This window comes from Chrysemys picta, chromosome 16, assembly GCF_011386835.1.
Source record: "Chrysemys picta bellii isolate R12L10 chromosome 16, ASM1138683v2, whole genome shotgun sequence".
NCBI classification, from domain to species: domain Eukaryota; kingdom Metazoa; phylum Chordata; order Testudines; family Emydidae; genus Chrysemys; species Chrysemys picta.
The window spans coordinates 13,671,599-13,687,283 of record NC_088806.1 but is presented as its reverse complement, the minus strand read 5'-3'; the positions used below and the strand labels follow the sequence as shown (position 1 = coordinate 13,687,283).

At 44.2% G+C, this 15,685-nt stretch overlaps 2 protein-coding genes across 9 annotated transcripts in view; one reads left to right on the top strand and one right to left on the bottom strand.

Moving 5' to 3' along the window:
• Positions 1-15,685, top strand: part of LOC135976036 (nascent polypeptide-associated complex subunit alpha, muscle-specific form-like) — a 1,165,876-nt gene that overhangs the window by 130,577 nt on the left and 1,019,614 nt on the right. The gene's annotated exons all lie outside the window — the stretch shown is intronic.
• The window catches only part of FEZ1 (fasciculation and elongation protein zeta 1), a 165,038-nt gene that overhangs the window by 116,660 nt on the left and 32,693 nt on the right, over positions 1-15,685 (bottom strand). For all 8 annotated transcript variants that reach the window (XR_010593180.1, XM_065570055.1, XM_065570057.1 and 5 more), the window contains exon 3: positions 11,249-11,348. Coding sequence is in view for 7 of the 8 variants with exons in the window: in XM_065570055.1 (XP_065426127.1) it covers positions 11,249-11,348 (100 nt within the window). In the remaining variant the exon portion in view is untranslated. The remainder of the gene's footprint in view (positions 1-11,248; positions 11,349-15,685) is intronic.

Here is a 15,685-nt window from a genome sequence, read left to right as displayed (position 1 = left end):
CATGCTGGAGGCTGGGGCGGGTAGCAGTGTCACCTCCCACAACAAAGCAGGGCATAGTTCCAGATTGGAGAATTAAGGGGGCATAGGAGTCCTACTGCCTGGATTGCACCCTAGAGGATGTCACAATAAGTATCTACATGGGGAACAGAAACTTTATAATGGAGGGCTCTTCAGTCTAGCTGACAAAGGTATAACAAGATCCAGTGGCTGGAATTTTAGAAATTCAGACCGGAAATAAGGTGGCATTTTTTAACATTAAGCATAATTAATCCCTGGGGGAAAAAAACGTACAGAATGTTTTGTGGATTCTCCATCACTGGCAATTTTTAAGTCAAGATTGGATGTTTTTCTAAAAGATCTGCTGCTAGTTCAACCACAGCTATTGGTCTTGAAGCAAGAATTAATTCAGGGAAGTCCTGAGGCCTGTGTTATGAAGAGATCAGACTAGATCATCACTAAATTATCACAATGGTGTTGTCAGTTGTTGGCTTGTGCAGGTGTGTTCTTTCAGTGTGCAGTCCAGCTCTGCGCAGATGGCTGGTTTAGCAAATCTCAGTAGTACTACCCAGTGCTGTTGAATGTTGAAGACTGGAATTCTGTTGCCTTGGTAACGCAGTTTAGGCTGCTCAGTGCTTCTGTCCTTGAAGATAGTGCCGTGTGTTAGTTCAGCAGAGCTCGGCGTTATTCATAAAGGAGGACCACAGGCACGGTTCGGTGGCAAAGATGCTCAGCCAGGTTTATTGTCAATGAAGAATGGTACTAGCTCCCTGGATCAGTGTCTACTGTTACACTAACACATGTATGCTCATTACAATAGACTCAGCTTAGTGAATGGCGAGACTCTCCGCTGTCCCCTAGGCTGGACAAAGGGATAAGGCCCAGTACCCTGACATTTAGAGGCTGAGGCAAACAACTGGAATACACAAGTTATGCACCAATTTATATATTTTATGACATCTATTTGCTACCTCCTCTTGTTCCTGATATCTTGAATAAAACATCCCTATTCATTGTACTAGATGTATCTGTACTAACTGGAATAAAGTTACGTAAATATCTAGTGCCTAGTACACTAGCCACAACTTTGCCAAGTTCATGTACTGAACAGTGAACTTGTAAGCATCTGCTTTAATACATGGCCTGAGTTTGGTTCACAGCCTTTGGTTCAGGGCTTAGATCTTGCACCAGGTCCAGTGCTCCAGGCTCTCTCTCTCTACTACACCTTCTGGATCTAAAATCTATAAATCTACTCCCTACAAAAGTGATATTCAATTAGCTCTACCTGCAGGCCGATTTGAGAATTTTATGACGACAAGAGGTGGGCCATTGCACAGGAGTCTGACAAAAAAGTTCAGCTGCCAATGAAGACCTTAATTAAAACATAAGTATTAGTGTTTCTATCTTTTAACAAAGTTTATAAATCAACATTATTACCTATGTTTGTGGCAATCTTTAATGGGAGAGGTGACAGCGATGATCTCTGGCAAACTTTGTGAAGAGTGGTTTGTAGGAGGTCAGGGCAACGTGCATGCCCTGGTGAAGATGCTCGTCCGTCAGGTGATTGTGGTGTTGGTTTTTTGATACTGTTCATGGTAGAAAATCCAGATTTGCAGAGTTATGTTGATCTGAACATTGTTAAAAGATAGTTGGCTAGATTCTGGCTATTCTGAAACTAGTCAGCATATTGAGTTGAGAAATCCCAAAGTCCCACTTCTTTGAATTTTGCCTTCAAGACATCTGATCTCTGGAGCTTTACAATTTCTAATTGAAAGGCACCTTCATCAGTTAAATTAAGACTGTTCTTTGCTTCAGAAGGGCAAGGTCCATCGGCCGAGAAAACAAATGGATCACGAACAAATAAAAGCAAATCCTTTGGAATTTTAAAATTCTCAAATCACATTTTAAAATTTGTCATCTTAATGTTTAGGAATTCTTGCATTGTTTTCATCAAAGTTTCATTTGTAGCAACAACATGCAATGTGGGAAAACACATGTTAAGTGTGTCTGAAAGATTTCAAGATTCCTCTAAAAGGCACATACTTTTTCAAACAGATATCCCCCACTCTGCTTGAACAGCCTTGGAGCTGCAAGTTGAGGGAATTCAAGTGACCAGTAATAGCACACACAAAAGCTATGTGTGACATAGAGGGGACATTATTCATAATTTCTAGAAACCTGAAAGCTTTGTTGGTCTTGTGATTTAAAAGAAATTCAATTATTTCTTTTTGAAGTGCACCAAAGCTCTCTAACATGCGCCCCCTAATAAACCAGCGAATATCTTTGTGCTGCAACAGGTCATTGTATTCGTCTGAAATGTCTTGTAAAAGAGCTTTAAAAAGATGATGTTGCAAGCTAGAAGTTGAGTATATGTAGTTCACTAATCTCATCACAATATCTTGTGACAAAGTTCCTCCTCTATCTTGGTGGGTCCTGCGCTTATTGGCGGATTTTCTTGCCTCAGAGATTCACCATGTGGGTTGGGGAACAGCCCAGAGACCTTCCCCTCTGGACGAACCAATTGGGAGGTTTGGGGGGAACCCGGGCCCGCCCTCTACTCCGGGTTCCAGCCCAGGGCCCTGTGGACTGCAGCTGTCTATAGTGCCTCCTGTAACAGCTGCATGACAGCGACAACTCCCTGGGCTACTTCCCCATGGCCTCCTCCAAACACCTTCCTTATTCTCACCACAGGACCTTCCTCCTGGTGTCTGATAACGCTTGTGCTCCTGAGTCCTCCAGCAGCTCTCCCTTTCCCTCTCAGCTCCTTGCACCTCTTGCTCCCAGCTCCTCACACTCGCACCACAAACTGAAGTGAGCTCCTTTTTAAAACCCAGGTGCCCTGATTAGCCTGCCTTAATTGATTCTAGAAGCTTCTTCTTAATTGGCTCCAAGTGTCCTAATTAGCCTGCCTGCCTTAACTGGTTCTAGCAGGTTCCTGATTACTCTAGTACAGCCCCTGCTCTGGTCACTCAGGGAACAGAAAACTACTCATCCAGTGACCAGTATATTTGCCCTCTACCAGACTCCTGTACCCCACTGGTCTGGGTCTGTCACAATCTATTGGGTTTTTTTCAAGTCACCAGACAATTTATTGCACAGGACAGTCTGGTGAATCATAGAATCATAGAAGATTAGGGTTGGAAGAGACCTCAGGAGGTCATCTAGTCCAATCCCCTGCTCAAAGCAGGACTGACACCAACTAAATCATCCCAGCCACGGCTTTGTCAAGCCGGGCCTTAAAAACTTCTAAGGACGGAGATTCCACCACCTCCCTAGGTAACCCATTCCAGTGCTTCATCACCCTCATTGCCCTCCACTGGACTCTCTCTCTAATTTGTCCACATCCCTTCTGTAGTGGGGGAACAAAACTGGATGCAATACTCCAGGTGTGGCCTCAACAGTGCCAAATAGAGGGGAATAATCACTTCCTTCGATCTGCTGGCAATGCTCCTACTAATACAGCCCAATATGCCGTTGGCCTTCTTGGCAACAAGGGCAAACTGCTGACTCATATCAAGCTTCTCGTCCACTGTAATCCTCAGGTCCTTTTCTGCAGAACTGCTGCTTAGCCAGTCGGTCCCCAGCCTATAGCGGTGCATGGGATTCTTCCATCCTAAGTGCAGGACTCTGCACTTGTCCTTGTTGAACCTCATCAAGTTTCTTTTGGCCCAATCCTCCAAGTTGTCTAGGTCACTCTGGACCCTATCCCTACCCTCCAGCATACCGACCTCTCCCCCCAGTTTAGTGTCATCTGCAAACTTGCTGAGGGTGCACTTCATTCCAACATCCAGATCATTAATAAAGATGTTGAACAAAACCAGCCCCAGGACCGACCCCTGGGGCACTCTGCTTGATACCTGCTGCCAACTAGACATCGAGCCGTTGATCACTACCCGTTGAGCCTGACAATCTAGCCAGCTTTCTATGCATTTTATAGTCCATTCAGTCAATCCATACTTTTTTAACTTGCTGTAGTGACACTGCTGAATGATGCAGTGTAGAATAGTTAGTGATTCCCTGCCAAACGTGAAGCAAAACCCTTCTCTTTCCCTGTCATGGAAGGCAACTCTTTCTGTAACAAGCAAGTTTACTTTCTGCAGATCTAAACCACTTTTTTCAAAAAAGCCCTTTCCCTTTTCAAAAATGATCTCTCCTGTGGTGTAGGTTTCTAATGGTGATGTAAGCACAGTCTGAATGAGCTCTCCCCTGACATCTAGTGATGAGCTGGGGAGGAGGACTTCAGGATCTGATCTTGTTTGCATGGGCACACCCACCCTGCCTAGGTGCTCAGCACGATAGGATTGCTTGCCCAAATGATCATTTTTCATAGAATCATAGAAGATTACAATTGGAAGTGACCTCAGGAGATGATCTAGTTCAACCCCCTGCTCAAAGCAGGACCAACCCCAACTAAATCATCCCAGCCAGAGCTTTTTCAAGCCGGCCTTAAAAACCTCTAAGGACGGAGATTCCACCACCTCCCTAGATAACCCATTCCAATGCTTCACCACCCTCCTAATGAAATAGTTTTTCCTAATATCCAACCTAGATATTGGGATATTTTGGCTGGTGTTGGATCCCCAGTCTCCTTGTATTGGGACAGGAGTTATAAAGGGTTGTTATCCTTGTTGTGTGAATCAATGGTAGCAGAACTGTGCTTGGTGTACCCTGATTGAGAGACTCACCCTCAACTAAACAGCACTCACTTGGCAGGGGACATGGGTTCCAAAGCCCAGTGAGTTCAGAGAGGGTGGGGGACTGGCACTTGTGCCTGGTGGTGTGGGTCCTGCTTAAGGGCCCCAGACACCATTTGATTCTTCCTCCCATGTCTGTGTAATAACAAAACTGATTAAGATTCAATGGAGAATCTTGCTACACCCTGCAGAGCTGAAATCACTGATATCTAGGTCTAAGCATTAGACATGCTTTGACACAGTGTCTCTGATGCAAGAGACTGCCCAGTGTTCACCAGCAGTGAGGCTCCCCCACTAACAGCTAAAATCACTGAGAGTGGTATTAAGTGGTGGGACCTGAAGACATCTGGCAGAGAAGCACGGAGCACTGATCAGACTGCAGGGTTGCTGGTGAAGAGGAGCGGCGAGCGAGTGCCCAGGCAGCTGAGTGAGTAAGGTGCCTTCTTTCCCCCCTCTTCACCCAGGATGGGAGGTGAACTCTGCAGATGCACCTCTGAACTCTAGGTCTGCACTGACCAAGGACAACAACTGTGAGTGAGGTGCAGAGAAGGGAGGGGCACGTTAAAGCGAGTTTTGGTTGCTGGACTTAAGAAACTAAAGGAAAAGGACATTGTCCAGCTTACTTGGGTGTGGGTCTTTTGCTCATAGTTTATGTTTATGAACCCTGTTTGTGGTGTTTTCTCAATTTAATGCCAGGTTACTTCCCTCCTTTCAATAAATGTTTCTTTGCTATACTCAGACTCTGGGCTTGCGAGAGGGGAAATATTGCCTATTAGAGGTGCCCAGGGTTTGGTGTGTAATTGTCCCAGGTCACTGGGTGGGGGCTCAAGCCAGTTTTGTGTTGTATTGTTGTAAAGGAACCCCTAGATACTGAACCTGTCCCTTGTTGCTGCCAACTCTGACTGGCAGAAGGGTTAGAGTATTAAGCACAACATTTCTTCCTTGAAAATTTCACCATCATAAAATCTAACAAACAGCAATAACTGGGCAGTGTCCTGTAAATCGCTTGAATTGTCCACTGCAAGAGTATTTTTTACATCAGAAAGCAGTACTGACAAACAATCCTTGTAAACTACCTCCATTCTTTACACTCCCATGGAATTAGACAGGGAAACTTGCTTCATACGGTTCACAATGTCATCTTTGTTTTTATCTCCAGCAAAAAGCTTCTCCCGCATTTCTAATGTGCATTCCTTCACAAGCTCAGCACCCAGTAGAGGATTTTTCTTTTTAGCTAGTACCCACATTAAAATAGAAGCAGCTGCTCTTTTCCCTGGGCAGTGACTGATGTTGTGAGACTGACATTTGAAGTGTGATATGAAGACTTGCAGTTTTGTCACGTCTTGCAACACTGCCAGGAGGATAGGCCATGTTGAAATTACAGTGCTTTGATTCAAAGTGGTGCCTCACCTTGATGACCTTACAGATGGATACCATTGTTTGACATATTAAACACAAAGGTTCTGCATTTAAATGGCGTGGCATAATAAAAGCTCTTTGTCCAGTTTGGGTTAAAAACTCAGTTTTGGTTGTTGACTTTGCGACATTTACTCCCAGTTGCATTCCTTTTTTGCTCCATTTCCATCTATAATGAAAAAATGGGTGGTGGCCAGGGCCAACCTTAGGGAAAATGGTGTCCTGGGTGTACTTGTATTTTGGCACCCTTTGTCATAAATCTAAAGGGAAGGGTAACAACCTTTATGTATGCAGTAACATAAAATCCTTCCTGGCCAGGGGTGCAGAATCCCTTTATCTGTAAGGGGTTAAGAGCTCAAATAACCTGGTACCTGGTTGGCACCTGACCAAAAGGACCAATAAGGAAAGAAGATACTTTCAAATCTGGGTGGGGGGGTATGACGCAGTAAGAAGTGGGGCGGATTGACCTGGGAAGGTCATCTAGTTTTACTGGGACTGTCTGCAGGTGGAGTGAGACGGCTGCAATAGAGTTTTCAGTTTTGGGCTGGCTAGGGAATCAGAGGGAACCCCAAGGCTGGGGTCTAAGATCCCTACCCTTCAGAAGGACCTGACTAAGGGGTCTTGTTTATGCCTACAAGCTCTGGTTTGGACTGTGTTCCTGTCGTCTAATAAACCTTCTGTTCTACTGTCTGGCTGAGAGTCACGGTGAATACCAGGAAGCCGGGGGTGCAGGGCCTTGTTTCCCGCAAACTCCGTGACGCGGGGGAGAGAGGTTTTGTTTGGGCTCTCTTTGTTTATTCCCTTGCTGGACAGAGAGAGGGACCAGACAGGAAAAAAAATCTCCTAAAAACATACCTGAAATGAGCATCTAAAATTACAGAAATTGTAAGGTAAGGCAAGAAAATGCGTTAGATTATCTTTTGTTTTAGCTTGTGAATTTTCCCTATGCTAAGAGTGAGTTTTATTCCTGTTTTTTGTAACTTTGAAGCTAAGCCTAGAGGGGAATCCTCTGTGTTTTAAATCTTTTTATTTACCCTGTAAAGTTACCCTCCATCCTGATTTTGAAAGTGTGATTCTTTTCCTTTTTTTTAAATAAAATTCTTCTTTTAAGAACCTGATTGATTTTCAGTGTCCTAAAACCCCAGGGGTTTGGTCTGTGCTCACTTTGTAACCAATTGGTAGGTATATTATTCTCAAGCCTCCCCAGGAAAGGGGGTGAAGGGGTTTGGGGGAATATTTTGGGGAAACGGGGACTCCAAGTGGCCCTTTTTCCTGGATTTTTGTCGAAATCACTTGGTGGTGGCAGCAATACCGTTCAAGGACAAGGAAAGGATTTGTGCCTTGGGGAAGTATTAACCTAAGCTGGTAGAAATAAGCTTAGAGGGTCTTTCATGTGGGTTCCCATATCCGTATCCCAGAGTTCAGAGTGGAGACAGAACCCTGACATGGTGGCAGTGCAGTGGGATCATTTTGAACCAGAAGCACAGACCTCAGGATTTTAAAGGACACATTTTTTCTTTTGGCTGCTTGAAAACCAGGGAGGTTTTTTTTTTAAGGACACTTTTTTTTTTTTTTTTTTTTTTTTTTTTTAGCTGAGAGCAGCTGGAGTTTATTTTCTTTGCCTGAGTGCAGAGTAGTTAAGTTCCTGCAAGGGAATTCACAAGCTGTTTTTTTTTTTTCTTTCTAGCTCTCGGGTTAGGCTAGGCCAGGAGTAGGCAACCTATGGCACTCATGCCGAAGGCGGCACACGAGCTGATTTTCAGTGGTACTCACGCTTCCTGGGTCCTGGCCACCGGTCCAGGGGGCTCTGCATTTTAATTTAATTTTAAATGAAGCTTCTTAAACATTTTAAAAACCTTATTTACTTTACATACAGCAATAGTTTAGTTATATATTATAGACTTATAGAAAGAGACCTTCTAAAAACGTTAAAATGTATTACTGGCACACAAAACCTTAAATCAGAGTGAATAAATGAAGACTCGGCACACCACTTTTGAAAGGTTGCCGACCCCTGGGCTAGGCTAAGCGGGGGAAGGCTAGGATGAGAGAAAGTGAGGTCCAAAAGAAACTAGAATTAGCCAGATTGGAAGCTGAAGAGAGGCAGAAAAAACGTGAAAGACAAATGGCCTTAAAGCACTTGGCGTTGGACACGGAGGAGAGGAAGGAGGCAAAACGCTTGGAGGCAGAGGCGAAACGCTTGGTTACAGAGTTAGAGCTGAAGCACTTAGATCTGGAAATGGCTAAGCTGGGTCTACCAGATAACCCTAACAATCCTTCTCCAGGTACTGCTCCCCATTCCAAAAAATTCCCCACCTATAAGATAGGCGATGATACAGAGGCCTTCTTAGAAAATTTCAAAATGGCCTGCCTTTTGTACAGCATCTCTACAGACCAGTATATGGTGGAGCTGAGGCCATAGCTTAGTGGATCCTTAGCAGAGGTGGCAGCTGAAATGCCTAAGGAACACATGAACAGCTACGAACTTTTTTTTTTTAAAGGCCAGAATTAGAATGAGGCTAACATCCGAGCATGCCCGATGGTAGTTCAGAGCCCTAAGGTGGAAACCAGACATGGCATTTTCCCGACATGCCTACCACAGTGTAAAAAATTGGGATGCCTGGATATCAGGAGCAAGCGTTAAATCTCTGGAAGATCTGTCTTTCCTAATGCAAATGGAGCAGTTCTTAGAGGGTGTTCCTGAGGAAATAGAAAGGTACATCCTAGATGGAAAGCTCAAAACTGTAATCGAAGCGGGGGAGATCGGAATCAAATGGGTGGAGGTGGTGGAAAAGAAAAAAGCTAATAGCAGTTGGAGCGGATATCAGAAGGGGAAACCCGAGACAACATCCTACCACTGGGGGCAGCCCAATCCCCACCTACATCCCAAGGAAAACCCCAAACACCTTATCGTCCCACCACACCAGTATCTAGCCCCAGTGACCAGTCAGCTGGACAATGTTTTAAATGTAATGAGCTGGGGCATGTGAAGGCCAACTGCCTGAAGAACCCCCACAGATTGCAGTTCATTACACCAGAATCACACCAAAGGTCCCCAGGCTGAGATGCCTCCCAGATACCCTCAGAGCGAAGGGAAACTGTGAGTGTGGGTGGGAAGAAGGTTACTGCATGGAGGAACACTGGAGCACAGGTATCAGCTATCCACCAATCCTTAGTGGACCCCAAATTCATCAACCCAGAGGCCCAAGTGACGATTCAACCCTTCATGTCAAACTCTTTAATCTTGCCTACAGTCAAGTTGCCTGTCCAGTACAAGGGCTGGTCAGGAATGTGAACTTTTGCAGTCTATGATGATTATCCCATTCCCATGCTGTTGGGGTAAGACTTGGCCAACCATGTGAAGCAAGCCAAGAGGGTGGGAATGGTCACCCGCAGCCAGGCTAAGCAAGCTTTCACACCTATCCCTGTTCCTGAGCCTTCTACCAGGGTCCCGTCTGTGTTACCAGAGCCCCAAACTCAGGTGGTAGAATCGGATTCCCTGCCAATGACTGCAACAGCCGTAGTGGATCCAGTCCCAGAGACCCAAACAGAACCAGTCCCAGAACTGGAATGGGCGGAGCAACCAGCACCAGAACCATTGCCAGCACTGAATCCAGCACTTGCAACCCTGTCTACAACTCCAATGCCAAAGGGCACCACCGAGCCTGCCCTGGCAGCAGCAAATAAACCTATGCAAGAGGCTCACCGGAGCCTGAAATACAACATAGTGCACCAGTGAAGAGTGGTTCACAGTCAACGGAAACAGCCCCATCACCTACATCGCTTCCAGAGGGACCAACCCCAAGTCCACAATCCAATGAGGGACTGATGTCTCCAGCATCAAGGGCACAGTTCCAGGCTGAGCAGGAAGCAGATAAAAGCCTCCAGGGAGCTTGGACGGCGGCACGGAGCAACCCACCACCTCTCAGCTCTTCTAATGAATCCTAGTTTGTTGTAGAAAGAGAACTTTTATACAAGGTGGTCACCAGGAACACTGGCATCCTCAAAGACAGTAGGTAGTTCCAACTAAGTACCAGGTAAAGCTCTTGAGCTTAACCCCCGATCATCCTAGTGGCCATGCTGGGGTGAACAGGACCAAAGACCTTTTGGGGAGGTCATTCCACTGGGAGGGAATGGGCAAGGATGTTTCTACCTATGTCCGGTCTTGTGAGGTGTGCCAACAAGTGGGAAAACCCCAAGACCAGGTCAAAGCCCCTCTCCAGCCACTCCCCATAATTGAGGTCCCATTTCAGGAAGTAGCTGTGGATATTCTGGGTCCTTTTCTGAAAAAGACACCCAGAGCAAAGCAGTACATACTGACTTTCATGGATTTTGCCACCCGATGTCCAGAAGCAGTAGCTCTAAGCAACACCAGGGCTAAAAGCATGTGCCAAGCATTAACAGACATTTTTACCAGGGTAGGTTGACCCTCCGACCTCCTTACGGATTTGGGAACTAATTTCTTGGCAGGGACCATAAAAAGCCTGTGAATCTAAACTTTGGAATTTTTCTTTCTGTGGACATTTTTGATACCTTAACTTTTTGTTCTAATTCCGAACAGAAACAAATTCTGAAATGTCGAAATTCACCACGGAATAAAAATCGCATTTTTGACCAGCTCTAGAAACAAGAGCACGACAGCAACCCTGACACCTCTGAAGCACTGGGCCAGCTGAGCTCTCTGCAGTGCTCTGTGAGGTGCTGTATACATTAGCAATCACTAGCTGCATTGTTCAGTAGGCTGGCAAGTCTGTGCTCTACATTGTTCTAACTGTGTCATGGCGGAAGGTGGTACAAACATCCTCAATGTCACTCTCAAGCAAACAACAGCCTAGCTGACAAAAACCCCCATTACATACATATGAGGCTGTTTCATTTATAGTTCCACATTACACATGCTTTTCAATTATCAAGGGATGGTGACCTAAATTCATGCAGTTTGGGAGAGATCTGTTCCAATCTCTGACAGGCACTCTATTCTCATATTCTATTATTCCTATTTCTCAGAATGGCTAGTGAACATCAGATCATTTTATGCATTTACATTCTTCCTTTATCAAACTGCAAATGGTGTCTCAGAACCTGGTAGGGTGGTGGTGTTTTTTTTACAAGTAATGCAAAAAATAGAGTCTGGGAAGTACCTCTGAGTCAGAAATATTGCCATTCAACACCTCGATATCGGGGTCCCTCCAATCCTCAGTGATCGATGAGATGTAATTTTCCGTTAAAGCATCCCAAACCCTGAAAGTAGAAAAACATGTTAATATATGTCAGGTGGGGCCAACCCTGCCTAAAAGAAAGAAGGGCTCACCTCAAGAAAGAATTCGCTCAGCATGCTCTGTTCAAAACAGCCCTGAAACAACATTCATAGAGTCATAGATTTTAAAGCCAGAAAGGACAATTATGATCATTTAGTCTGACTGCCTGCATAACCCAGGCCAGAGAACCTCAGCCAATAAATTCTGCATCAAACCCATAACTTCTGTTTGAGCTATAGCATATTTTTGAAAGATATCCATTCTTGATTTGAAAACTTCAGGGATTGAGAAACCAATTGCTGATTATCCTCGCTGTTTAAAAAAAAAAAGTGTCTTATTTCTAGTCTGAATTTGTCTAGCTTCCACTTCCAACCATTGGACTTCTGTCTGCTAGTTTAAGGAGCCCTCCGCTCTCAGAAATCTCTTTCCCCTGTAGGTACTTGTAGACTGTGATCAAGTCACCTCTTAACCTTCTCTTGTATAGACTCAACAGATTGATGTTCTTTAGTCTTCTACTACAACACAGGGTTTCCAGACCTCAGATTATTCTTATAGCTCTTTTCTGAACCCTTTCCAATTTTTCAACATTAAAGAGACAAGACCATGAAGGAAATGGAAATACCAGTGCACCAGCTACCACATTATGTGTGGCTGAATGACCAAAGCAGCAGCAAAATCAGCTCCTTCATAACAAGGATTTAACAGCCAAGCTCAACATGATAAGCTGCAGCAATTCATGCAATCTCTGACTCCACCCCCTCTAGATGCAGCCAAAAATCAGCTACTAACAAGAGGATTTTTAAGTATTAAGAGTTTTGCAGCACAGGTGAAACTATTAGAGAGCTCTCTTTAGTCAAACGGACCGGTAGTCACAGTCTGCTCAAAAAGGAATGAGGGGGGAAAAATAGCACTTTAGACCAAACAAAATGGCTGCAGCCAGACACCAGGTCCAAGGCACTGAAGCAACAGAATCAACAACTACCACTACCACCATGATGGCCATAGGGATAGTAGAAGTAATTGATGAAACTATGATGATTGTGATAGGGAAAAAATGGGAAACAGGCAGTGTGTTTCTCACTGCAAGGTATTCTGGCTGGCCAACAACAATGATACATGGACTGAACTTCAAGGGGAGCTGAGATAGGGAATGACTGTGGCTCACCCCAACCCCCAGACAGTTCTTTGAATTCTGTCTTTCCTCCTTGCTGTCTACTTTTGCAAACAAATGTAAATTGAAAACACAGTAGGCCACCCCCCTCCAGCAGATAATGATTGACCATGCTCTATTGTAATTAGACTGCCTAACTATAAGAATAGACAAGCAATGTCAACGGGTAATTTAAGAAGAAAGAGGACGGTATCTTTTGCCTGTGTCTTGTCTGGAGATCTAGCTTTATATGTGCTGTATGCATAAAACGCAAGAGGCTCACTGAGACATGAGAACATGCACAGCATAGTTAGAACCTTCGGAAAATTAATGGGGAAGTGTTTAACGAGTACTACTGGGCATGTATAAATGGTGATTTTCTGAGATTTATAACTCAGACAAATCTGGACAGATTTTCAAGAGCGCAACACCTTTGACCTATGAACTGACCCTTGCCAAATTTCAAACATCTGTTAAAAACAATGGAGACAAGAGAGCTGTTCACGGAAATGGTTGGGAAAATATTTAACACTGACAAAACAACTTATTCTTCAATAATCTTGTTTTCAGAAACAACTGAATCATTTTTTGCTGAAACTTAAAATAAAATTCAGTCTTGGCACAGATCCAGAGTAGAAATTTTCAGCCTGAATCATTAAAGTTTGGCAAAGTTATAAATAAATGAAAACAGAGGTTTCAACAAAAAGTGCTAGACAACTTTATCTACTGCTATTGCTACTGTTCTACCAATAATAATACCAAGAGGTAAATAGTGGTGTGCTGTGACCAGTGTTCAATATAGTTATAAATGATCTGGAAAAGGGGGTAAACAGTGAGGTGGCAAAGTTTGCAGACAATACAAAATTACTCAGGATAGTTAAATCCAAAACAGACTGTGAAGAGTTACAAAGGGATCTCACAAAACTGGATGATTGGGCAACAAAATGGCAGATTAAATTCAATGTTGATAAATGCACAGTAATGCACATTGGAAAACATAATCCCAACTATCTATACAAAATTAAGGGATCTAAATTAGCTATTACCACTCCAGAAAAGATCTTGGAGTCATTGTGCATAGTTCTTTGAAAACATCTGCTCACTGTGCAGCAGGAGTCAAAAAAGCGAACAGAATGTTATGACCTGTTAGGAAATGGATAGATAAGTCAGAAAATATCATAATGTCACTAGATATGTCCATGGTACATCCACACCTTGAATACTGTAGGCAGTTCTGGTTGCCCCATCTCAAAAAAGATATATTAGAATTGGAAAAGGTACAGAGAAGGGCAACAAAAATGATTAAGGACATGGAACAACTTCCATATGAAGAAAGATTAAAAAGACCAGGACTTTTCATCTTGAAAAAGAGATGAATAAGATGAATATGAAAAATATCATATACCCGTATGATAGAGGTCTATAAAATCATGAATGATGTGGAGAAAGTGAATAAAGAAGTGTTATTTACTCCTTCACATAACACAAGAATGAGGGGTCACCCAATGAAATTAACAGGCAGAGATTTAAAAGAAGCAAAAGGAAGTACTTCTTCACACAACACACAGTCAACCTGTGGAACTCATTGCCAGGAGATGTTGTGAAGGTCAGAATGATAATAGAGTTCAAAAAAGAATTACATAAGTTCATGGAGTACAGGACCATCAATGGCCATTAGCCAAGATCGTCAGGAACACAACCCCATGCTCTGGTTGTCCCTAGCCTGTGACTGCCAGAAACAGGAGTGGACAACAGGGTATGGATCACTTGATAATCTGGAGGATGGCGTGGATTGCACCCTCAGCAAGTTTGCAGATGACACTAAACTGGGAGGAGTGGTAGATACACTGGAGGGTAAGGATAGGATACAGAGGGACCTAGACAAATTAGAGGATTGGGCCAAAAGAAAACTGATGAGGTTCAACAAGGACAAGTGCAGAGTCCTGCACTTAGGATGAAAGAATCCCATGCATTGCTACAGGCTAGGGACTGAGCGGCTAGGCAGCAGTTCTGCAGAAAAGGGCCTAGGGATTACAGTGGACGAGAAGCTGGATATGAGTCAACAGTGTGCCCTTGTTGCCAAGAAGGCTAACTGCATTTTGGGCTGTATAAGTAGGAGCATTGCCAGCAGATCGAGGGACGTGATCATTCCCCTCCATTCGGCATTGGTGAGGCCTCATCTGGAGTACTGTGTTCAGTTTTGGGCCCCACACTACAAGAAGGATGTGGAAAAATTGGAAAGAGTCCAGCAGAGGGCAACAAAAATTATTAGGGGGCTGGAGCACATGACTTATGAGGAGAGGCTGAGGGAACTGGGATTATTTAGTCTGCAGAAGAGAAGAATGAGGGGGGATTTGATAGCTGCTTTCAATTCCTGAAAGGGGGTTCCAAAGAGGATGGATCTAGACTGTTCTCAGTGGTAGCAGATGACAGAACAAGGAGTCTCAAGTTGCAGTGGGGGAGGTTTCGGTTGGATATTAGGAAAAACTTTTTCACTAGGAGGGTGGTGAAGCACTGGACTGGGTTACCTAGGGAGGTGGTGGAATCTCCTTCCTTAGAGGTTTTTAAGGCTGGACTTGACAAAGCCCTGGCTGGGATGATTTAGTTGGCGTTGATCCTACTTTGAGCAGGGGGTTGGCTAGATGACCTCCTGAGGTCCCTTCCAACCCTGATATTCTATGATTCTATGATGACTGCCTGTTCTGTTCATTCCCTCTGAAGCACCTGGCATTGTCCACTGTCAGAATACTGGATAATAGGCTAGATGGACCACTGGTCTGATATTCTTATATAAGAGAATTAAAACAAATAGAAGGGAATATGTCTCTGAATTTCGAGCCGGTCTAAACCCTCCTCTGCCTGTATTCTCTGTTATGTTCAAAGAACACTTAGAAATCATGTTGGTTAAGCAGCCCTACACGGAGAGGCTACTGAGCACTGTTCAGGTGAAGGACGTGAACCTGGGAAGAGCCCTGGACAAGGCATTAGACTAGGATAGGGAGTTAGGCTCCCAATGTCAAAGCACTGATCTTCCTTGAGTGCTGGCCACCCAGCTGCTCAGGACACTCCCACTGAATTGCAGCCTTAGGGCTGCTCAATATTAGAAGTTCAGTTGATCCAGCTACATCATTCAGGTTTATAAAAAATTCACACCTGTGAGAGATGTAGTG